This window comes from Palaemon carinicauda, chromosome 1, assembly GCF_036898095.1.
Source record: "Palaemon carinicauda isolate YSFRI2023 chromosome 1, ASM3689809v2, whole genome shotgun sequence".
Taxonomy (NCBI): Eukaryota; Metazoa; Arthropoda; class Malacostraca; order Decapoda; family Palaemonidae; genus Palaemon; species Palaemon carinicauda.
In genome coordinates this window covers 156,364,540-156,390,977 of record NC_090725.1, presented here as the reverse complement: position 1 = coordinate 156,390,977, position 26,438 = coordinate 156,364,540, and the positions used below count along the sequence as shown (strand labels likewise).

The following is a 26,438-nucleotide window of genomic DNA, read 5'->3' as shown; positions in this document are numbered from 1 at the left end:
GGTGCATCAGGGGGAGGCTGCAAGCTCGGACACGAAAGCGGCCAAAACATTTGTTAAAATGTTCGACGAGTTGACTGTAGAGGAAGGCTACAGTCCCCAGCAAGTATTCAACTGCAACAAAACTGGGCTTTTTGGGAAGAAAATGCCTCGTTGGACATACATCACGGTGGAAGAAAAGAAGCTACCCGGGTATAAACCTATGAAAGACAGGCTTACCCTTGCACTCTATGCAAATGCCAGTGGGAATTGTAAGGTGAAATCCCTGATGGTGTACCACTCAGAGACTCCCCTAGCCTTCATGACCCACAAAGTGCTTAAGGAGAAGCTACCGGTGCAGTGGAGGTCAAATGCGAAAGCCTGGGTAACAAGAACCTTGTTCACTGTGTTGGTAAACCTTTGTTTCGGCCCGACCGTGAAGAAATATTTTAAAGAGAAGCGCCTTCCCCTGAAATGCCTGCTGGCATTGGACAATGCCCCTGCTCACCCTCCTGGCCTTGAGGAATTTATGCCTAACACCACCCCTCTCCTCCAGCCCTTGGACCAGAAAGTGATTTCCAACATCAAGATACTCTATACAAAATATCTCTTCAAGAGATGTTTCAAAATCACTGAGAGCACAAACCTCACGCTTCATGAATTTTGGAAGGAGCATTTCGATGTTGTGATATGCCTCAAAATCATCGATACAGCTTGGCAGGAGGTTTTGAGGCACACCTTGAACTCTGCATGGAAGAAGCTGTGGCCTGATGCCATCTCCACACCAGATTTTGAGGGCTTCCACGTAGACCATGCTGAAGCTGAAGCTAAAGCTGATACTAAAAAGTTAACGATCCTGAACCTGATGCTCTATCTCAGATTGCTGAGATTGTTACACTCGTCCATGGGTTTGGAAGTCGATGAGAACAATAATAATGAGCTCATCAAGGAGCACTAAAATGAGCTTAAGACAGACGACCTAAAGGAGTTGGAGGCCATGCAATGTTAAGAAACAGTTCTCTAGCGGCAAGGAGGAGGAGGATGACCCATTGATAACGGCAGATATTAAGGAGGGTCTAACTGGCTACCATAAAATGGAGGCTTTTGTAGAAAAGACATCCAGAAAAAAATGTCACAGGTGTTCTTGAATACATAAATGACCTTTTCCTGAGTCATTTCAAGAACATTTTAAGAAGCATACAGAAACAAGCTTCCTTGGATAGTACTAGTAGGCCAAGAAGAAGCTGAAAGTGATTCAACAAGAAAGAAACATGGCAGTGATGAAGAAAATGATTAAATCTAGAAAATACAAAATGTAAAATAAAAAAGTACAAAATTAGAATGATGCCGAAAAAAAAGTAATTTCAAGTTTACCGTAGAGTTGTGTTAATATACCCTGCCACTTGTTAATGTGTTTCCTAAAATTAAGTATTAATATTTTCTGCTATTTAATCTGTTTTGTAAAGTTAAGTGTATATGTTTTCTGCCACTTGTTAATGTTTTCTGCCGTTTGTCATCCTCCTCTACCACTTTGCTCTCGAACATTGCTTCACTCCAAAGGTATGGTTCAACATTTTTGTTACTGTATTTTCCATTTATTATTGCTTTTTTTTTTAATTTTTGATCTAATTAGGCATTTACTTTCCAGATTATTAACCGTCAAGTTATTATTGAATGATCCAAATAGTACTGTTTGATTGAGTTTAGCCTTATTATAAACATTTAATGTGATGTTTTGGTAACAGCCCGAGAACAATAGATGCTGTTGGCAATGAGGATTTAAAACATCTTTTGGTAGGCATTCAACAATTCATTTTATAAAGTATGGTGGCAGAAGTGCTATTGAACTGAAAGAATTTGAGAGGGATATTTTTTCTCTGTTTATATCACGAAAATCGAACATTCTAACAGATCAGTTGAGCAAAAAGAACCAGATTCTTCTTAACATGTGGGCCCTTCTTCTGGAATTATGTCTATGAGATTTAGAACCTGATGGAGATGTCAAATTTTAGACATGTTTGCAACATCTATAACATGGAAGAGAGGTGTTTAGTTCAGCAATCCAAATCCTCTAGCAGGTAAATTGGATGCCATTTTACAGGACCGGTTGAATATAGTTTTGTAAACCTATCACACATTCTCCATAATTCGATGGGTGGTAAACAAGTTTAAAACATGAAAGAACAGTGCGATGACGTTGGTGGTTACTTATTGGCTTGAAAATCAGTGTATCTGAGGCCTCTGTTGGCAGATTGTTTGAAAAGTTGGGATTCAAAATCAATATTCTCGGACAACCTCTTTTGAGAGCATTACAACCAAACCATCATGAAGCTACATCTTACCACATAGAAACTGTCCATCATAATCTCAGACAGGGTTTTGGAGGCCCTGTAGATTGACTATTTTAGGTTCCATAAGACAGTCTACTTATAAGCTTTTTTCAATGCCTTCTAGATTGAGTATTTTAGGTTAACCCACAATCAAAAAGGCATCTAATAAGCTTAATTAAAATCAATGGAAATTTTATTAAGACTTGAACAAGTCAAGAAACCTAAAAGTAGCTAAGATTAGATTGCAATTGGTAAAATTTTTGCCTTTCTTGGTTTATGAAAAAAAAATCTATCTATTCCAGCAATTAAGTGTTATACATACTTAATATAGTACTAAAAAATCTAGGATTCGATTCATCTGTTTCATATATGTTTGCAGATGTATTTCTACTAGTTATCCACGGGTTCGATCTTTGCCGATTCAGTGATTTGCGATCAGTGATTTGCGATACAGAAAACCGTATAACCTATTCAATATAAAATCAGCTATTCGCGGTTTCGCAATATCTCGTGGACCAACGTTTTCAAACTATTGCAATGGCGCAAAGCACAACAGCCCAACTTTATAGCTAACATAATGTAACTCAAGTACAGTAATAAAAATGATTAAAAGCAGTTCATCCATACATTATGTTCAAGTTATATTAGATATAGAGTATAATGCTGATGAAAAATATAAATATGAATTACATTTAAAAGAAAACACTCTCTCTCTCTCTCTCTCTCTCTCTCTCTCTCTCTCTCTCTCTCTCTCTCTCTCTCTCTCTCTCTCTCTCTCTCTCGCTATAGATAAATGTAAAGATTTTGAAAGACTTACTTTTATTTAATCATGAAGGCTTGAGTGATTTACTGTTACAAGTGTAAACTATTCGGCGATAAACACTTTGCACTGTAAAGTAATTCTAATAGTTGCAAAAATTATTAAAAGAAGTTCATAATTATGCATGTTTAAGTAATATTTGATATACATTTAATATATAATGCTATGAAAAATAAGAATATGTACTACAGTTACAGGGAAGGATTTTTTTTTCTCTGTCTCTCTCACTACAAACTAATTTGAAGATTTTGAAATTGGATTATTTTGATTCAATTATGTATGCTTGAATAATTTTCTGTTAGACAAAATCTATTTCAGTGAAGAAAAATACGGAAATTAGAATTTATATAGAATTATCATAACTTCCTTATTTGTTAAAGAAAAAAATTTTGCTTTTTAAAGAAAATCTTTTTGGGCTCGGCCATGTCGTCCTGATAGAAGGTTCCTTTAGGTGGCTTTCTAAGGGATATTTGTTACAGTGATACTCCCAGAGAATTAACCGTAGGTGTCCAGAATTCTAACTCCTGGCGCGAGTATCCTTAATATAACTTTAATGATATCGCATAATATCAGGGGACGTATTTTTAGATACGACACATAGCAATCTTCAGCCCGAATAGATTCAACTCTTTGAGGGAGAAGAGTGGCAAACAAAAGGGGAGCCGTTATCAAGGTATCCGGTGGACCTCCTATTCGTACTACTACGGGCCATCATTCCTTGTTCTGTGGCATTTAAGCTAGGTGCGCTCCCAAGCTTTTCCCAATGTTTGTTACGGATTTTTGGAATATAATCATGCTATCTCCAGCATCTTCATCCTCTGGAAAGTTGAGTATTTACTCTTTCCTGTGTATAATTTTAGGCTCCCTTCTCACAGTTAAATTCGTATAATTTAAGTGTGTTTGGTTGAGCGTAGCCAACACTGGAGGCGGCCATTTTAAGACCGGTGTCGCACATTACAATTGCATTTTATTTAGTCAGTAGAGCGACATTCCCGGTATTTAGCTATAAATTTAGCTAGTTAAGCAAATTATACTAGTGAAGATATTGCATACGATATGAATTTATTCCTCTTCATAAATGTAACTTTACTTTTCGTATACGCTGGGGACCCCGGTGGTACCAACCTTGGTCGCAGTCCCCACCGAAGTTAGGCTAGCCTAACTCGTATATGTATAATTTAGTAAAGTAATTCCCCATGTTTAACCTCACCTTATCGTTCCTTATTAATTTGGATGGGGACATATATCCCCTAGAATTAATGGATAAGGTTCGATATATATTCTCTTTCAGAGAAAATAGGATAAACCCTTATTCCTTCCCTGAACTGCCGCCACTACAGGCGACAACGTCATTTGCCGTTGCGTAGTAAACTCCGGCTTGACTTAGATAGTTATACACCATCTGTCCTCTTTGCCGGCGAGTATCCCAGCTTTGAAATAAGATGGTAGCTCAGGGTGTACTGTCTTGCAGCCAACAATGTCGCTGACAGGGGAATCTTTGTTCCTCTTCCGCCCATGATGTTATTGGCACAGGAAGCCATGCTTCCTTAGTTCACGGCCGAAAGTAGGCGGTATACCTGCTGCTGCCTTCCTCCCCTGTGAACTATAAGACCCTTTCCCCTACCCCCTCTGTCCTTTAGTATCGGCCTAGCCGTCACAACATTCTTTCGCTGGTATTCAGACAGTCATCCCGGCTTGCCGGGTTGACTGCTTTGCCGGCCGGGACCCTACGAGCGGCGGTTAGGTTGCCGCCTCGGTCACTTCCTCCTTATGTCCTTCCTTCACCGGAAGTGAATGTCCCGGGGGAAAAGACTGAGCCGGCCCTGACAGCTACCGGTGGGAAACCCAGCATACTGTTGAGATTCTTCAGTCCTCTCTTGGCCTGCCACCCACAAACCTTGCAACCGGCAGTACAGCCGGCAGCAAATTTTTGTGGATGAATGGAAGCTAGAATCAGATGGATTCCTCCCCTTCCATTAGAACTCTCATTCTGGCAAGGAGACAGTAGGCGGCAAGATAGCCCTCCTACATTCCAGTTATTGTGCTAAACCATAATAATAGGAAACCCTCTTTTCCATTCTTTCTCTCTCTCTATCAGTTACTGCCGCCAGGCACTAGCCTAACCCCGGTAGTGTACCGGTAAAACTACAGTACACAACAATACAGTAGTACAAGTATTTCTAACATACTCTGTGTATCCTATCACAGTCTATTGTTGGGACCGCATAACATGTTGAGGTTGAGTAATCCCTCAACACCCAGATGAATCCTTTGATCATCGGGGCCCATATAAAACACCGTTCATTATTACTATACTACAGGTGGAGAAGTTAGTATAAATACTTACTAACTCCGTCTCTAAGTATTAGAGTCGTTCCACCCAGTATTCTCCCTTATAGGGAATCTAAATATCAATATTGACGGAGGTCTCAACGATTTCCTGGGAGAGGAATCACAGATATGTGTCTTTCCAATTTCCTTTCTAGCTTAATATCCTAAGCTATTAAATATAATAGTAAGTATTACTATTAATTGTATGCATTTATATCAATAATATAAACAACTGTATACTCATTGAAACCTTTTCCTTTACAGGAGGAGCTAAAGGTGAGATGTGCAGTTGTGTTCTACAACCACAAGAGTAAGGACTTTTGTGGGCATACGATGTGCAGGTCTCATGCCCCCTGCTGCATCGTATCTGGATCCCTGAGGTACTGGGACCCGAAGGGTTGCTCCAACTGCTCGACCTTGCTGTCCAACGGCTTTGGAGAAACTATCCCTGTCTCCTTAGAGGCTAGGGATACAGGAAGGGAAACTCTTCGTAGATGGGTAAGAGGGTTCCAAAAGAATTCTGCGGGACCTTACCTATCTAATGAATCTCTTAGGTGCCTTCTGTTCCCTAAGGCTCACCCTAGCATGGTAGTGCCCCAGGAACAGGTCCAGCCTTCCTTCGTCCAGCTGAAGATCGACGCGGACATCCATTAGGCACTTGAAGGCATGGATATCCACCAAGAACGGATGTCGGAAGTGTCTACCGACACTGAACAGGACCTACTGCAAGAAGGCCCTGAAGAAGGGCCGGTTCAACCACCAACGGAGGAAGAAGGATCCATTTTGACGGTGACTGAGGACTCCCAGGTTCACCGTGATGGCATATCAACCTATGCCGTCAACCTCTTCAGCCCCAACTCCCCAACCAACAACACAGGTCGACAGGAGCGAGGCGCTCCTAACATTGATCCAGCAGATGTTGGCAGTGTTCTGGAAGGAACGAGAAGAGATGATGCAAGACATCAAGCAGACAAAGAGAGAGGTACAAGAAGGGAAGCGCCCTGGCACTTCCAGGGGCTCTACTAAACCCCTTAAAGTATCTGACCTCCCTCATTGCACCAAAACCAACTCCCGGAGGTATACGGAGCACATGCCCATGATGAATGGAAAGCTATACATCTCCGAGAAGTTGGGGGCCAAACCACTTGAAGATCTTGAATTCTGGCCCAGCTTTTCAGCATACCCAGATTGTTGCGCGAGACTGCGAGATGAACCTGCATCCTGCGAGGAGACAGTACCGAAGGAAGTCATTGTTTTCGAACATGACAAGGCACAGGCCATCCTTACCAAGACCTTGAAAGGAGCCGGATATATCAACTCCAAAGTCTCAGCACTGAGCAAGAGGCATCCAACCTTCGTTGCTCCTTCCTCCAGAGCTTTCCCCTTTTCGGAGAAAGAGCTCGACTGTGTCATGAAAGCAGTCGAAGAGGGCAAACCCTGCCCAATCCTAGATGAATGTAAACCATTATCTCTAGCTATGCCTACCTAGGAGGAGAAGTGGGAAGTGGTACATCTGACCTTCTCTGTCTCGAAGTTGGATCCGGAGATAGCAGGCCAGCAGTTCAATGAGAACCTTCCAAGGTTGCCAGATCATCTCTTGAGAAGGGAACAGGAGACGAAAGAAAGACTTGCCGCCTCCCTGTCTCATCAGAACTGCTTGGAAATGTGTGCAGGCCTAAATAACGCCCCAGACATGTATATGGTCTTAGCCAAGTCTCACATGGGTACCCATGTGAAGGACTTGTATGCTTTTGTCAGGTCAAGGAGGACCTGTAGAGAGCATGTGTTCATCACAGCAACGGTGAAAAGTGGTCCAAGAAGTCATTGTCAAAGCTGCCACGGAGAACAGGAACCTTCTCCAAAAGTGGGGCATGTCTTCAAAGAGGAAATCTTCCTCAGACGGAGGTCCCCAGCTTAAGAACAAAAAGGCAGGAAGACCACGTAGACCTGCATAACTTCCGGCTGTGACCCTGGCCACGGTGCCTCAAATGGTATCCCAGCCGCAAACCACCTTCCAGATGGTCCCTCAGCAGCTAGTAGCCCAGTCACCTATCTTTAACCCAGGTTTTGAGAGGCACACGACCACCTTTCGGTCCTACAAAGGTAGAGGCCCAAAAAAGAGGTTCCTCCGGAAACCGCCCAAGGGGCAGAGGAGGACGCGGTCAAGGAAACAAGTCCTCAGGAACCCCTAAACAATGAGAGGTTCCAGGTAGGAAGCAGACTCTTTCCCTTTCGGGATCGTTGGACCTTCAATCCCTGGGCCCACAGCTTAATCACGAATGGTCTCGGTTGGGAATGGAACAAAATTCCACCCCCTTTTCCAGAATTCTTCCAACACTCCACCCCCTTGTAAGAAGAATATACCTCAGAACTCTTGAACAAGAAGGTAATAAGGAAAGCGAAGTCCATCAAGTTCCAGGGAAGGCTGTTTTGTGTTCCCAAGAAAGATTCGGACAAACTCAGTCATCCTAGACTTGTCTCCACTCAACAAGTTCATTGAGAACAACAAGTTCCGGATGCTTACCTTCCAACACATAAGAACCCTTCTACCCAAAGGGGCGTACACAGTCTCAATAGACCTGGCAGATGCTTACTGGCACCTACCAGTCAGTTGCCCCCTCTCCTTCTACCTAGGATTCAGGCTACAGAAGACAAAATTTGTCTTCACAGCCATGCCCTTTGGACTAAACATAGCCCCAAGGATATTCACAAAGCTAGCAGATACAATCGTCCAGCAACTGCGCTCCGAGGGAGTTAAAGTTGTAGCATACCTAGACGATTGGCTGGTGTGGGCAGCATCCAAGACTACATGTCTGCAAGCGGCCGGAAAAGTGATCCAGTTCCTGGAGCACCTGGGCTTCAAGATCAATCGCAAGAAGTCTCGTCTTTCTCCAGCCCAGAAGTTTTAATGGTTAGGAATCCAATGGAACTTACAGTCACACCACCTCTCCATTCTATTAAAGAAGAGAGAAATAGCAAGAGCTATCAAGAGACTAATCCAACACAAGAGGATATCAAGACGCCAACAGGAAAGAGTATTGGGCTCTCTCCAGTTTGGAGCAGTGACAGACCCGGTGCTAAAAGCCGACTAAAGGATGCGTCAGGAGTTTGGAGAAGATACACATCAAACGCTCGAAGAGATCAACTAAGGTTGACCTCGACCCGATTGCGCACGCTATTAAGGCCGTGGTCAACAGCCAAGAGCCTAGCATGGACAATTCCCTGCAACCACCACAACCATCATTGGTGATACACACGGACACCTCCCTGGAAGGATAGGGAGGCCCTTCGCAAGTAAGGAAAGTGCAAGGGAATTGGTTGCACCAGTTCAAAATCTTTCTCATCAAAATCTTGGAGGCCATGGCAGTCTTCCTAACATTGAAAAAACTATACCCTCGCAGAGCAGTCCACATCAGACTGGTCCTGGACAACAAAGTGATAGTAAAATGTCTAAATCGACAAGGCTCGAGATCATCTCACAGCAATCATGTGATGTTAGCCATCTTTTACCTGGCAAGGAAGAGAAGATGCCACTTATCAGCAGTTCACCTTCAAGGGTTCCGCAATGTGACGGCGGACGCTCTATCCAGGCGGAAGCCGATAGAGACAGAATGGTCCCTAGAAGCAGACTCATTCTCCTTCATCTCGGAAAAAGTCCCGAACTGCAGATCGACCTCTTCGCAACGAGCGACAACAAGAAACTACCTAGTTACGTAGCCCCTTACATGAACCCTCAATTAGAATCGATAGACGCCATGTCTCTCGACTGGAACAGATAGAATCGGATTTACCTGTTTCCACCTACCAATCTCCTGCTAAAAGTACTCAACAAGCTAAGATTCTTCAGAGGAACAGCTGCAGTAGTGGCCCCCAAATGGCCCAAAAGCAATTGGTTCCCTCCAGTTCTAGAATTGAAACTGAAGCTGTTTCCTCTACAGAACCCAGTTTTATCACAACTGATTCAGAAGGCGACTGTTTACGCTTCATCCTTGAGAACCAACAACCTACTTCTCATGATTTTCTTGCCCTAGCAGCGAAGAAAAAGTTTGGGATCTCAAAGAACAAAGTCGACTTCATTGAAGAGTACAAGTCAAGTTCAACTAGGAGGCAATACGAATCATCTTGGAAAAAATGGGTTTCCTTTGTGAAAACAGGGAACCCAACAGAAATATCGATAGATTTCTGTGTTTCTTTCTTCATCCACCTACACGAACAGGGCCTGGCTTCCACTACGATAACTGCGTGTAAGTCGGCTTCGACTAGACCTCTTCTATATGCCTTTGAGGTGGACCTCACAAGGGAAATCTTCAATAAGATACCAAAAGCATGCGCTAGACTCAAGCCGGCAACCCCTCCAAAGCCCATCACGTAGTCGTTGGACAAAGTCTTGCACTATGTTTCGAATCTGAACAATGAGGATTGCACCCTAGAGGATCTAACACAAAGTTATCTTTCTGTTCGCAATAGCCTCAGGGCCTAGAGTTAGTGTAATAGTGGCCTTATCTAGCAATGAAGGCCATACTCAGTTCCTAGAAACAGGAGAACCGAATCTCTTCCCTGACCCTGCCTTTCTCGCCAAGAACAAGCTGCCCACCAAAAGGTGGGGTCCTTGGAGAATCTGCCCACTGAAGTAAGATGTCTCTCTATGCCCAGTATAGTGTCTCAAGGTCTATCTTCGAAGAACTTCAGACTTCAAGCAGGGACAGCTCTTCCGAGGCTAAACCTCAGGATCGAATCTATCCCTAAGACAACTGAGAGCAAAGCTCACTTATTTTATTCGCAGAGCGGATCCTGACGGCACACCCACAGGTCACGATCCAAAGAAAGTTTCTTCTTCGTTGAATTTCTTTCAACACAAGGACTTTGAGAGGCTCCGCTCATATACGGGGTGAAAATCATCCAGAGTCTTCTATAAACATTATGCGAAGCAAGTACACGAGATAAAACACTTTGTGGTGGCGGCAGGTGGTGTCATAAAACCCGTCGTCTAGTGCTGCGATGAACAGTGGACTGTTTTGGGACTCAACAGTGCATCGGGTGAATAGGTATTCATACCTTCTAGTGAAATCATTACGGTGATTAATAGACTGTTCTATACAGGTGCAGAATCTAACCAATAACACCAGTGCCGTGTGAACATTTGAACACAGTGTTGATGCATATCCAACATCCGAGTGAAACTAGACATGTTTAGCTTCACATTCATTTGAGTGGCATTTAATAATGAATTCATATATGTACATTCTTCCCATACAGGTCAGAAAGATATATAACCATAATGTTTATCTATGCAAGGTTAGATTTCTACTTTGTTATGTCTACATTTGTAATTTATTTTGCTCATAAAAATAAAGAAAAAAATGTAGCTGCGTCTTCATTTATCCTCAGTTATGAGAAATAAAAGAAACCCAGAGTTTTATTCTATTCCTTTAAATAGAACCTTGATTAGTACAAGATGTCCAAAGCACGAAAAGATAATTTCTAGAAAGTTTCCCTTTTGTTCTGACAGATATACAAACTTTGAATCCTTATAGTCGAAGTCGACACTTTCCCTGCAGGGGGCAGGAAGCCTTAAGCCAGTACCAAGCTTAGTGGATATGACAAATAATGGTAATGTCATATACGGGTCTAGCATACCATATAAAGAACTCATTGAAAGTATAGGCACTTACACAAATCCACAGATATAGTATTTTCAAGTTAATTCCCTGGTAAGCTCCCATCAGGACGACATGGCCGAGCCCAAAAAACGGATTTTGAGCAAAGTGAAAAATCTATTTTCGGGTGAGATAGCTATGTCGTCCTGATGGACCCACCCTTCTTTCTTGAACAACCCCACCCGAAACTACTCTATCTGCGTCTATTCCAGCTTAAATGCAAGTTAGGAATGATGGCTCATAGTAGTACGGAGAGGAGGTCCACCGGATACCTTTATAACGGCTCCCCTTTTGTTTGCCACTCTTCCCCCTCAAAAAATTAAATCTATTCGGGGTGAAGATTGCTATGTATCGTATCTAAAAATACGTCCCCTGATATTATGCGATATCCTTAAAGTTATATTAAGGATACTCGTGCCAGGAGTTAGAATTCTGGAGACCTACGGTTAATTCTCTGGGAGTATCACTGCAGCAAATATCCCTTAAAAAACTACCTAAAGGAACCTTCCATCAGGACGACATGGCTATCTCACCCAAAAATAGATTTTTCACTTTACTCAAAATTCATTTTCTAAAATTACCATGTGATGACATGAAATTTGTTAAATCATAATTATTTCAAGTTTTAGGCTGTTTGACCACTACACCAAACAGTACATCCATTTTTACCTAATAGGTCCCCAAACTCACAAATCACTCACAGCTGTTAACCTTTCCTTGCAACCATGAACCTTTTTTTTTTTTTTTTTTTCTGACAACCATAGTCTAAATAACTAAAAAATTGTGGGGGACTGGAAATTATGGAAGGACATATTTCTATTCTTATCTTATGCTGTTTAAAACGATTTATTTAAACAAATTTATTATTTTCCATTAAGAAATAAGAGAGATAGAGGGAAAATATTTTTTTACGAAACAAAATCATACTGTACACAACCAGATTGCCTGGAGCTTATCTCTAGAAGGGAAAGGGGGGGGGGGGGGTGTCCTCAGACGTTTTTTTTTTTATTCTACTATTTCAACTAAAATGCTTGTATTAATTTATCCTGCAGCAAGGAGTCTAATATTATTAAAAAGAAGTAATAAGATGAAAATAATTAAATAAAAACAATGAAAAGACAGGGAATGAAATAAAGAGATGTGATCAAAATCTAGTGTGAAGAGGTGATAATGCACATACATATAACATATAGATTTTTACTGAGAGAGAGAGAGAGAGAGAGAGAGAGAGAGAGAGAGAGAGAGAGAGAGAGAGAGAGAGAGAGAGAGAGAGAGAGACAGAGAGAGTTAATTATCAATAGTATTTTGTTAACATTGGTGATGTTTTCAACATTTTTTGTTATCTTATTTTTTCACTAATAGTGATTGAAAGTACTGCACTGTATACAAAACTTTAAAACACGGCATTTGATTTCATCAGCTTAGACCAACTAGTTTAAGCTGACATTAGCATATTCTAAAAAATCATGACTTTTATAAGGATAATTGGGCTTCATTAAGGCATTTTTTACTTTTGCTTTTGATTTCGGGTACATTTCAACCATCAACTATCAGTGATATTTTTACTCTACCGTATCAGAAACGATGACTTTCGTGTATTGAGTCATCTTACCTTGTACTAAAGATGAGCTAATAATGTACAATTACCTTTGAAAAGTAGTATGAATTAAAATATCATGATAGAAAGCAAGTGGAAAAAATGTAGTGCAGTACACTGGGTTACCTACTGTGTTAGTCAACCGTAGGTAGGTAATGGTCAGTGAGTTGGTAAGTTATAAGTTGACCCACCCTAGGGCAGCAAACAATTGCAGATTCTTGATTTTGGCGCCCGTCTCTGTCCCCTAATCTCAGCAAATAAGGAGGGCTAACTGTACTTTATTTAAAAGGTGTGGAATTTAAACCTTTATAAAGTCTTTGTTTGTTCTTACACTTAAAAACTCTTGACCTTTAATGGGAATAAAACATCAGCAAAGTTGAAACAGCCGTTGGACTTTTAACAAGGTGAATATTGCTAATCACCAGATGACGGGTAAGCCCCACCTACCCCATAGGCAGAACAATCACTTTGACTTTGGAAGCAGGCGAATACACGCATTACACTGCTGCACTTGCTGACTTGATGTCAGAATTGCTAATTGCCATACTCGTTTTCTTTTCAGTGTGTTCACGGTTGATTGCCATGTCCATCCTAAATCAAATAGGAAAGTAGAACAATATTTAAAAGAATGTTGAATCTCCTGTAGCTGCTGAGATGATACTGGTAAGGAGGCTTTAGGTTTAAGAGCATCGCAGAAGGTTGGCTAAAGTTCAGGTGAAGCTGGCACGATGACTTCAAACTCGAAGACATAACAGAAGGGGTGGCATCAAGATGAGATAGCAAATGTCTTCTCCCAGGATTTGGTGATAGTGTAAAATGGTCAGGGCACCGGCAGTGTTGGCTACATCTTGTCATAAGCAGGAAGGGCTATCTTCTTTAATTCTTGTCTTCATCATGGATATTATCAAAATTTTGGAGATAAAAGTTTGTTGTTTGAAGGTATGGTTGGAAAGTGGCTCTGTCCGAGTTCTGGTCTACTTTTCTTGTTCTCATCTCGTCAGGACATTATGCTTCTTTCGTTAAACTCTTTTTGACAGTCTCTTCTTGAAATTCATATACCCATGTCTGGGAGAAGCTAATTATGATGGGCATTCCTCATTTCTATATTATAAGTTTTTTTATATTCTGTAGCTTGATTGATCACATCATAGAAGTATATAGAACAAATCTCCGATAAAATCTGGACCCCATGTTGCCCCATAACAAAAGAGTGGCACTTGTCGACCCATAATATTTTTCATAAACAGGGATTTCCTCGAGGGTCAGTTTATCTCAGAAATGCTGACTATACATTAAGGTGATGACATCTTTGGACAAACATTAGATAATTTCTTTCTCGCTGCAAACACTCCTCATTGAGGCTAGGTTTGTTTGCAAAATGCTGATGATGGTACGGTGACGACATCTTTGACCAAACACAAGTCGATTTCCCTCTTGCTGTAGCCACTCCTGAGAGAGATATGGATTTTGTATTTCAATTTATCCCTTCAAAATTATTGCATCTACCCACGACAATAATATTGTTTCTTTTGCCTTCCTTCAGAGCTAAGAATGATTCTAACACTAAAAGTTTACCACATTACTGCCTTTAGTTATGAGTAGGCTTCAAAATATTACATCTACAGAAAAGACTAGTGATAGGGAAGGTCATTGTGATATTCAAGGCCAGCATAATTGTCATTTTACATAAAGAAACAAGGAGGCACCTGGCTGAAGAGTTATTTCTATGGCTAAAAAGGGGGTTAGGCTACATGTACATACCATGGAAACTGAAATTTTAGCCATTCATCTGAACTAGAAAACTCAGGGTTTTCCAAATTAGTGGTCTCTCCACTTGTTATATTATATCAAGAACTTTGGAAATGGTGGGGAAAACCCAACAATGTTATGTTCACTACCTCCCTTAACAGAAAATGGAAATGTTCTGCTCTCCAGTTCAGGATAGTTTGACAAGGGTTGTGGACACTATTACAGGGACGTCAAAGAACAGCAGAAGTATCAAAATAGATCCTTTTTGGCCTCTAATAACAGAAGTTCCAATTACCATGCAGAATAAATATTCTCAAAACAAGTAATAATTCAAAATCCCCAAGTACTTCAGCTGACAACATGGAAACTATCCAAAGTATCCTCAGAGAGAAGGGGTTTTCACATTGTTCCACATAGTCCATTCTAGCCATTAAAAAAAATCTACCAACACCCATAGACAGAGGTAATTTTATTTTGGCTGGTGCACATTAATGAGTTTCCATAACAAAACCAAGTATGGAAAAGTGTTAAATTTCTTTGTTTCTTACTTCATGGTATGAAAATTTATATTGGAGCTATCAAAGGCTACAAATTAATGCTTAATTCAGTTCTGAAACATGTATAGTAAAATCTATCGATTTTAAATATAATTGCACATGTTCACATCTGTCCTAATCCTTGTATGAAGATATATGTTGTACATCAAAGTAAATTAACTCTATAATCATGAGAATTCCAAAAAACCTAAATATTCAGCATGTTGTTGTGAAATCTTGCTTGCAAGGGGAGTTAGTTGCCTTTGTGCGTTCTTATAGACAAGGCGCTCACCTGAGAGTGTTGGCTGTAGACAATGTATTCACAAACCTTTTATAATAAAGTGAAAAAACCCATGTTCCAATGTCTCATTATCCATTGACATGGGATATATTGGTGTCAGGTGTACAAATACGTCTCTTTGTGTATGCTGTGAGCGAACTTGTTCTTTGAGCCGGTAAAATATTAAAATTCAAGATCCCTAGATACACAAGGACCAACATAGCAGACGCTGCTGCTGCAGGGGATGAAAATGAAGGAGCAGTCAGTTATAGTGATGAAGAATATAGACAGGATCTTCGAACAAAGGACTTAGAAAATAGGCTAAATAACCTAGCAGAGTTAATGATCAGATTCTTGGTGGAACGAGAAGAGGAGCGGCATGCAACTACAGCATATCCGACGTACATAAACGAAGTCCAAATGCACACAAGTGAAAGTACACATGCACAGTCGAGTGAAGATAACATCGTAGTTCGGAAACTGCCTGAACTCCAGGCAATGTGTTAGGCCTTTTGATGATCAACAGCCTAACGAAGGGTTTCAATCGAACGAAGTGTTTTTGAGAGACTTTGAAGTAGCCACATATGGGTGGTTGGAGAGAGAAAAAGCTATTCAAGTAATTAGATTGCTGAAAGATGTTCTGGTAATGGAGGTAATGTGTTGATTACAATATAGTTAAAGAAGTTATACTGAAATAAACATTAGATAATTTCTTTCTCGCTGCAGAAATATGCCTTACCTGACGCGAGAAAGGGAGACATAAAAAGAAAATTACAAACCCAAAATTTAAACTGGGCAGGCGGAGCCGATCAGGTCAAGGCCCTATAAGGTACCCATTCATTTCCAAGGAGAGATAAAAAGGGAAATTAGTAAATTAAGGGAACAAGGGATAATCGGGGAGTCCGAATCCCCCTGGGCTTCTCTAATTGTATCTGTTACGAGAAGGGATGGCTCGGTAAGATTGTTTGTTGATTATAGGAAGTTGAATGCAGTCACTAAAGATACTGCATTTCCATTGCCCTCGATCAAAGAATTACTTGTGAAGGTACGGGATAGTAAATATTTTACAACTATTGATTTGAAGTCCGGATATTAATAAATACCCATTCAGGAAGACAGTAAATATAAATCGACATTTATAGCTAACAATCAACTATTTCAGTTTAATTTTCTTCCTTTTGGTGTTAAAAATTCTCCAAGTCATTTCTCTAGAGTAATGATGGCAGTTTTGTCTCCCTTAATTGGCCATAATGTTCTTGTTTATTTAGACGATATCATAATTAAAGGGAAAACGGCCCAAGAGCATAATAATAATATTCGTAAAGTTTTAGAAGCATTGCGACGTAATGATATGAAAATAAATTTGTCAAAGTGTAAATATTTCTGTAAACAGATCGAATTTTTAGGTCACATAATAACCCCAGAAGGTATCCAACTCTGTCCCAGTAAAGTAGAAGCTATTAGAGATTTCCCCAGCCCACGTACCCCTAAGGAAGTAGCAGGGTTCCTTGGGCTCGCTGGGTATTACCGTAAGTTCATAAGAGGTTTTGGAGAGATAGCGAGACCCTTAGATGCTTTAAAGAAACAAAAAGTAATAAATTGGGGAGTGGAAGAAGAAAGGGCCTTTAGCCATTTGAAAGCTGCCTTAACTAGCAATGACTTACTCTCATATCCTAGATTTGATCGCCCGTTTTTAGCGACTACAGATGCGAGTAACTAAGCTATTGGTGGCATAGTTTCTCAATGAGATGATAAAGGTAGAGAGCGACCCATTTGTTTTGCTTCCAGGGCATTAAAAGGGGCAGAAAAGAATTATAGTACATTCGATTGAGAGGGTTTGGCTATTCTTTGGGTTCTAGAGACGCATCAGTTCTTTTTATTAGGTCAGTCGATTGAGTTATAAAGTGATCATCGCCCCTTACGTGACTTGTATTATGAAAATGATTTGACATCTAGACAAGTGAGATGGATTGAAAGATTTTTAGAGTTTAACATAAAGGTTTTCACCACATAGAAGGTAAAGCTAACAAGGTAGCTGATACCCTCTCTAGAAGTGCAATAATAGGAGTAGCAACTAGGGCACAAAAGAGGAACGAAGAAAGTAACCAAAATATTGAAGACCCCATCAAAATAGAGAAAATAGAGAACGGGATGTGAATTCACCCGAGGAGCATTAAAAAACAGGAGCAGAGAGAGTTAGAGAGTTACAGATATTAGAGAGAGAGAGAGCGAGAGAGAGAGAGAGAGAGAGAGAGAGAGAGAGAGAGAGAGAGAGAGAGAGAGAGAGAGAGAGATATGGGAACGGTGAAGGTGAATATGTGTGGGTGCCGAGGACATGACCAGGGGAGTCCAGAATGAGTGCCCTGATGATGCAGGTGCGATTGACTTGGGAGGTTGGGACATAAAAGAAGTCCGAGAGGGACAGAAAAAAGAGGAATGGATGGAAAGAGTGCGAGCAGTGATTAAAGGGAAATCGGAGAGTTACCCATCATTTCTGAATGTGCCTTGTGAAAATTTTTTGATAGAAAATGACATCTTAAATTGTGCTTACGAGGAGAGGGGAGGGGAATTTTGTGCACGGGTAGTTCTTCCTCCCTCTTTAATTAATCAAGCCATCCACATTGTACATGCAAGTCCGTTTGCAGGGCATTTATGAATTGATAGAACACAGGGAAAGCATGTGAATCCTTCTTTTGGTTAGGAATGAAAAAATCTATAGAAAATTATATAAAATGTTGTCATGCTTGTAACTGTTTCAAAGAACATAAAAACACTGTACCGGAAGCCATAAAGTGACCTGTGATTCCTATTAAGTTTTATAGGGTGCATATGGATGTGGTAAGGCCTTTTCCTACCGGTTTAACACAACATAAGTATATATGTGTATTTGTGGATGCATTTACTCGGTACACTCATACTTACGCAATGTTAGATAAATCGGCAAATTTATTAGCCCAGGTGCTGTGCTCTTTCATTACTAGGTTTGGTTGCCCGAAAATTTTGATAAGTGATAATGGTCTCGAGTTTATAAATAAGGTGGTGAAATCGGTCACGGACTTGATGAAAATTGAACACTTTTCAGTGACCGCATATAGACCTTCAGCTAATGGCTTAGTGGAATCGCATAATAGGGAAGAAGTGTGAATTCAACATTACTTTGTGGCTTATGGCCCCCTTCATTGGCACGTCATGCTTCCTACAGGTGAACTAGCTTTGAACATTGCATATAATGCTTCGCTCAGGGACACGCCTTTCTTTTTTGTGTATGGACAGGATCCTGTGTTACCATATGCGGTCCTGATTAATTCACTATAATTGACAAATTATTCAACTGAGCAATACCATATATATTTACTAAATCTATTGAGGAGAGTAATGAACACCACTGAAAGGTTTTTGAAAAGAGCTAATGAAAAACCCAGCTCAAAGTATGATGGTTGGTTCAAAATTGCACTGGTAAAAGTATTACAACCTAGGAAACACAAACTAGAGTCAGCGTATTTGGGTCCGTACCGAGTAAAGATGGTTAAACCCAACACTGTAGTAATACAAAGCATTATTAATAGAGCAGTGTCTGAATGTCATCAGGCACACATACATGTGGTGCCTGAAGAGGTAGTTTTCAAGAGTGTCAATCAGAGTGTTCCTCCTTACCCCTGCATACGTGACATTCCTTGAGTTGGTGTAGAATTTTTTTCCTTTGCTGTTGTTGTTAGAACAGACCTCATTTCTTCTTTTGACATGTTTTAAATAAACTTGATGATAACAATGTGTTCTTATGTTGATGCTTAATGTATAATAAAGTGTTGTGGTAATTTTCCTGAGTGTGGCAATACGTATGACATATTGTTGAGTGAACCTAAAAACAATCAGAGGTTAAATAGGTCAGGTGGGATCCATCAGGCGGATGCTGTATTATTCATGTATTTATATGATTCCTGGTTGCTGGGGCCGGGGTGGTTCCCGAAGGGTAAGAGCCTGCAGGATTAAAGTTCAGCCTTTAGGAAAGGCAGTGTTAGAGAATGTGTAAATGTGAATACCTTATACTTAAAGTTATAAGAGAAGGGCTGGAAGATAAATGATTTTCTCGGGAAAACAACTAGTGGCCACCGGTTGATAGTTACAAGTGCAAGTGTAGTTGTGATTTTTAAAAAAAATGGCAAAACGGTGGTGGTGAGTTATGTTGCGAAATTGTGCCATAATGCCGGACAAGTAAAATCGAGGGATGAAGGAATATCTATTCCTACCCGTCCCACCCAAAAATGGACCGTATTGCCCGCAACCCGAGGGAGGTTATTGATGAGGTTGTGTAATACTGATGTTGATATGACTTTTTTCTCTTTGGGTATTTTTCATTTTAGTTGCAGAGGTCATAGGAAGAAATTAGTGGAATTATTAATATTGTATTGTGTACATTTTTACATAAAATATGTCACTGTGTTATTTTTTGGATGATTTCTATATATATATATATATATATATATATATATATATATATATATATATATATATATATATATATATATTTTATACTGCATTTCTGTTTAGTACATGCCATGCCTATTCTGGGTCGGAGTGTCCGCCATATATCATAGACTAGCGAGGGCGAGTGCGCACCTCCTCCCGGAGTGAGGAGCTGGGGGGGGGGGGGGGTGGAGTAATGTCCTAATCCTTGTATGAAGATATGTTTTGTACATCAAGGTAAATGAACTCTATAATCATGAGAATTCCACACGGGATTTAGTTGCTTTTGTGCGTTCTTTTAGACAAGGCGCTCACCTGAGTGTTGGCTGTAGACAGTTCATTCACAAACCTTTTGTAATAAAGTGAAAAAAAAACCCATTTTCCGATGTCTCATTATCCGTTGATATGGGACACATCTTTCAATATTGTAAAACCTCCTGTAACATGTTCTGTTTATTGGGCATATATGGATGTAGTTTTAAAATATTCGAAAGTGCCTGTTTCCAAGCATTAGCAAAAAAAATATTATTAAAACATCAACATAACTATGCAGTTTTTTCAGCAATAAAAATAGGTTAAGGCTCTTCACCTGGGGTTGTCTGCAATATTCAACTTAAAGATTGTAAAGATAAAAGGTCATGAATAAGTTAGTTCCTATGATGATAGTAATGAGATGTGGGTGAATTGACACTGCACAGGGAATGATTATTAGTCATAACAATGAATGACATAATAACTGGGACTTAATTGTAAATTCGGGTTGACTGATATCCAAAAATTATATTCATCGACTACAGTATAGTGTAAAGGGAAAGACTGAAAGGCTAAGCTAAACAATGGTATATCAAAAATCTTACTTTTGTTCTCCATTTTTGTTTTTGTAACTAATGTTAAGTCTACGGCTTTGATAGTCAGTGCAATTTGAAGCTGAAGATATTTCTCCAAAAGCTTTCCTTCCTGGCATCCATGCTTCAAAATCGACCTTAGAATATGCAGGTGCACCCAGATCATGAAGTGGCATGTCTAAAATCTGAAGAAAATACACTTGATCATAAAATACTGTATAAAGTAATATTGCATGCAAGAATGAAGACAATAAGAAAAAATATTCTAATGACAAACTCTTATTTCGATACTTACATGGGAGTCATATAGCTAGTATTAACGAAGCAAAAGCTTTTCAATCTTAGATTAAAAAATAGTATTTTTTCCCTCTCTCCCCCTATATCCATCTACTGTGGGGGCCAATATTATTGTATTTACATTGATAGACAAAAACTGTGAGCTGCTTTGTTTAAATCACAAAATTCATGTTATTTGTACAACCATGATTACCTCCGTATTTCTCTTTCTGTGTGGTGCTAAATTTATTATGAATTGTGTTATGTACAGTACTTAGTTCAGGCTTATCAAGGTACAGTAGAGCCTTGTTTTATGAGCTCAATTTGCTCTGGGAGAGAGCTCACGAACTAAAATGCTTGTATACTACTAAAAACGCCTTTTTTTGCATTCGAAATAAAGGAAATTTATTCCATACATTCCACACACTTAAATACACAGATACTTCAAATGTTATATGATTTGTATTTTTGGGCTCAGGCCATGTTGTGCTGATGGAAGGGTTCCTATAGGTAGCCTTCTAAAGGATATTTGCTATAGTGATACTCCCAGAGAGTTAAACCAAAGGTCTCCAGGATTCCAACTCCTGGCACGAGTATCCAATAAAGGATATCGTATAATATCAGGGGACGTATACTAGATACGACACATGGCAATCTTCACCCTGAATAGATTTAACGCTTTGATGTAAGGGGAAAGGGTGGCAAAAGAAAGAGGTGCCGTTTTAGGTACCCGGTGGATCTCCTTCCCTACTACTACCGCGACCCCATTCCTATTCTTGTTGCCTGCTAAGAGTGTTGTGCTCTCCCTTGACCCGGTGTTTCTTCTCGATTCTGATGAGATGTTATATTCTCTAGAATCTATGGACAAGCTACGATAAATATTCTCTCTCTGAGAGAAGAGGCTAAACCCTTCTTCCCTCCTTGAGGGATGCCGCTGGCACAGGCGGCAGTCATTGTCTCACTTCATCGCTGTTGAGTAGAACAATGTTCTTCCTGCCTCTGGCTTTGAATCAGATAGTGACATACTAAAGGTGCCCTTGTCTTGCCGACGACGTTCGGCAACGTCGTCAGCACAGGAAGCCATGCTTCCCAGCTCATTGTTTTGAGGAGGATGACATAATCTGCCACCATCTCTTATAAAAGTGATCTGTAAGACCCTCAACCCCTCCCCCCTCTGTCCTTTCATGACGGCGTGTTGTCACAAGATTCTTTCACCGGTATTCTGGCAATCACCCCTGCTTGCTAGGATGATTGCGTTACAGGCAGGTGTTCTACCAGCGGCAGTTACTTCCTTCGTCTCACTACCACCTTCCCCCTGACTTCCCTTCCTTCATAAGAAGTTAATAAGAATGGGGGAGGACTGAGACGTCTTCTGATGGCTTCCAGCAGGAAACCTGACATACTTTGGAAAGTCCTCAGCTCTCTCTTGAGTTACCATCCGCATTCCTAGCCGCCGACTTTATTGCCAACGACAGGGTAGTTTGTAGATGGGTGGAAGCCAGAATCTGATAGATTCTTTCATTCTGGTAAGGAGACAGCACGTGGACTTATAGTCCTCCTACCCTTCCTACTGTTATGTCCATTCATAATAGTAGGAAATTCTCCTTCCTTAATCTTTCTCTCTTTCTTTCGGTTAGCACCGTCGGGTACTAACCCAGAACCGGCAGTGACTGCTGGCAGACTACTGTATATAATTATACAGTAGAACATATGTTTTCTAACATATTCTGTGTTCCCTATCGCAGACGATTGTAGTGACCATGATATTTTGTTGAGGTTGAGTAATCCCTTAACACTCAGATGGTTTTCCTTTATCATCGGGGATTTACAATACCCGAACGGTATTAATACAGTACTACAGGTGGATAATGTTGGTATAAACTACTTACTAACTCTAACTCTAGTTCTAGAGTTTCTCTACCTTGTATCTTCCCTATCAGGGAAACGGAAAATTAATACTGACGGAGGTCTCAGCAATAGCCTGGGAAGGGAATTCACTCGGATATGTGTTTTTTCTTATTTCCTTTCAAGCTTACTATCCTCAGATACCATATGCAATAGTGATTACTATTGTTATTATACACTGTATGCTTTTATATCACTGATATATAAAACAACATACTCATGTAAAGTATTTCTCTTTACAGGATGACCCTACGGAGAAGTGAGGAGCGATGTTCTGCAACCACAAGGGGAGGGACTTCTGTGGCCACACGATGTGTAGGTCTCATGCCCCTTGCTGCATCGTCACAGGAGTCCTGAAGTATTGGGACCTGTAGGGTTGCACCATCTGCTCAACCCTGCTGGCCAATGGTTTCGGTGAAACCACCCCCTAGTTACCCTAGAGGCTAGGGACACAGCGAGGGATACCCTTTGCAAATGGGTAAGGGGGTTCCAGAAGAACTCCCCAGGACCATACCTACCCAATGACTCCCTGAGGTGCCTACTGTTCCCCAAGGCTCTGCCAAATGCGGTGGTGTCCCAGGAACAGCTTCAGTCCCCCTTCATCCAGCTGAAGGTCGACTCGGACATCAACAAGGCCCTAGAGGGCATGGACATCCATCAAGAGAGGATGTCAGGAGTGTCTTCTGACACTGAACAGGACCTGTTGCAAGGTATCCCTGAAGAGGACGAGGAACCTCCCCAAGTGGAGGAAGAAAAATCCCTCTGAACGGCAACAGACGACCCCCAGTTTGCCGTGGCCACATATCAACCACTGCTTTCAATGTTTCCACAACTTGTTGCTCAGGCTAATGCGGGTGAAGAGATTCTGACATCTCTAAAACGCATGATGGAGTCGTTCCAACAAGAACAGAAAACTATGCAGGAATCGTTCAGGAAGCAGCAAAGGATTATGCAGGAGAAGATCGACCATCTCGGAACCACCAGGGGCACTTCTAAGAAGCCTCTTAGAGTGTCCAATCTCCCTCATTGCTCTGAAACTAATCCCTGGAGGTACGCGGAGCATATGCCCATGATGGATGGGAAACTGTTCATTTCCGAGAAGATGGGGGCCGGACAGATCGAAGACCTTGAGTTCTGGCCTAACTTCTCCTCTTATCCCGAGAGCTATGTGAGACTGCCGGACAAAAATGCGACCCAAGAAGAAACGGTCCCTAAAGAGGTCATCGTGTTTGAACACGATAAGGCGCAGGCCATCCTCCTGAAGACTCTGAAGGGAGCCGGATATATCAATTCCAAAGTCTCGGCACTGAGCAAGAAGCACCCCACCTTTCTTGCACCTTCCTCCATCTTATTTCCCTTTACGGAGAAAGCACTAAACTTTGTTGTCAAGGCTGCCAGCGAGGGAAAACCCTGCCGACTCTAGAAGAATGTAAGCCATTCTCTCTCGCACTGCCTACCTGCAAAGAAAAGTGGAGTGATGTCCACCTAACCTTCTCTGTCTCCAAACTAGACCCGGAGATCGCATGACAGCAGTTCAACAAGAACCTTCCTAAGTTGCCAGACCATCTTCTGAGGAAGGAACAGGAGTCGAAGGAGAGACATGCAGCCTCTTTCTCTCATCAGAACTGCTTGGAACTAAGCGCAAGCCAACATAATGCCCCAGAAATCCTCCTCTTTCTGTCCAAGTCTCACATGGGTACCCTTGTGAAAGACCTTTACGCTTTCCTAAGAGCGAGGAGAGCTTGCAGAGAGTTTGTCCTGGCTGCAGCAACCTTCAGGCACGAACTAAGGAAGCTGATTACCTTGAGAATCTGGGGTAAAGACCTCTTCCCACAGGAACTGATCCAAGAGGTCATTGCGAGGACAGCAACGGAGAACAGGAACCTTCTCCAAAAGTGGGGTATGTCTTCGAAGAGGAAATCTTCTACGGAAGGAGGTCCCCAACCCAAGAACAAGAGGGCAAGGAGACCATAAAGACTGGCACAAATCCCCGCCATGACCATGACCACAATGCCTCAGACCACCTTCCAAATGAACCCTCAACGACTAGTAACCCAATCACCAGTCTTCAACCCTACCTTTGAGAGGCAGTCGACTTCCTTTCACCCCAGCCAGAAAGGAAAAGGTCCTAAGAGAAGTTCCCGAGGAGGTAACTTCTCTCGAGGCTGAGGAGGACGTGGTCGCGGAGGCAAATCCGTAGGACCCCCAAACAATGAGGGGTTTCAGGTAGGGGGAAGACTCCATCACTTACGGGATCGCTGGACCTTCGATCCATGGGCCCACAGCCTAATTACGAATAGACTCGGGTGGAAATGGAGCAGAATTCCACCCCGCTTTCCAGAATTCTTCCAACACTCCACCCTCTTGTTGGAAGAATATATCTCAGAACTCTTGAACAAGAAGGTGATACAGAAAGCGAAGTCCATCAGATTCCAGGGAAGGCTATTTTGTGTTCCCAAGAAAGACTCAGACAAACCCAAGAAAGACTCAGACAAATTCAAAGGCATTCTAGACTTGTCTCCACTCAACAAGTTGATCGAGAACAACAAGTTTCGGATGCTTACTTTGCAACACATAAGGACCCTTCTGCCAAAAGGGGCGTACACGGTCAAAATAGACCTAGCAGATGCTTACTGGCATCTACCGATGAGTCACCTTTTCTCCTCCTACCTAGGATTCATACTACAATTACTTCTTGTAAATCGGCCCTGGCTAGACCACTTCTATACGCTTTTAAGGTGGACCTCTCAGATGAAATTTTTAATAAGATCCCGAAAGCATGCGCTAGACTCAAGCCTGCAGCCCCAGCCAAGCGCATCACGTGGTCTTTGGACAAAGTCTTTCACTATGCTTCAAACCTGGATGATAAGGACTGTACTCTAAAGTATTTAACACAGAAAGTCATTTTTCTGTTCGCAATAGCCTCAGGGGCTAGAGTTAGTGAAATAGTGGCCTTATCTAGAAACACAGTCCATATTCAGTTCCTGGACTCAGGAGAACTGAACCTGTTTCCCGATCCTGCTTTTTCCTGCCAAGAATGAGGTGGGGTCCTTGGAGAATCTGCCCATTGAAGGAAGATGCCTCTCTGTGCCCAGGAGAGTGTCTTAAGGGTTCTGAAAATTTCATTAGCGTGTCTTGATTAGTGTATTTTTGGGAAATATTTTTTACGATTGGCACCCCTACAAGGTGGAGCCTACCCTTACCAAAGGTCTCCAGGATTCCAACTCCTGGCACGAGTATCCAATAAAGGATATCTTATAATATCAGGGGACATATTCTAGATACGACACATGGCAATCCTCACTCCGAATAGATTTAACGCTTCGATGTACGGGGGAAGAGAGGCAAAAGAAAGGGGTGCCGTTCTACGTACCCAGTGAATCTCCTTCCCTACTACTACCGCGACGCCATTCCTATTCATGCCGTTAAGCGGAAATGGCCGCAGATAAAGTAATTTTGGGAGGGATCAGCAAAAGGGTGGGTTCCATCAGGACGACATGGCCCTCTCACCCAAAAATAGATTTTTCCCTTGGGTCAAAATACGTATTTTGGGCTCAGGCCATGTTGTGCTGATGGAAATATACTAGAGAATTGTCTTGAAATTACTATTAGCTGTGGGTTTGTGTATGTGCCTTCTACCTTGAATAGATTTCCTTATCTGGTCTACTAGAC

The 26,438-nt window shown here is 41.4% G+C and overlaps 1 protein-coding gene across 2 annotated transcripts in view; it reads right to left on the bottom strand.

The window, feature by feature from the left end:
• The window catches only part of SerRS-m (Seryl-tRNA synthetase, mitochondrial), a 227,140-nt gene that overhangs the window by 11,761 nt on the left and 188,941 nt on the right, over positions 1-26,438 (bottom strand). For both annotated transcript variants that reach the window (XM_068386022.1, XM_068386026.1), the window contains exon 6: positions 20,598-20,770. In XM_068386022.1, coding sequence (XP_068242123.1) covers positions 20,598-20,770 — 173 coding nt within the window. The remainder of the gene's footprint in view (positions 1-20,597; positions 20,771-26,438) is intronic.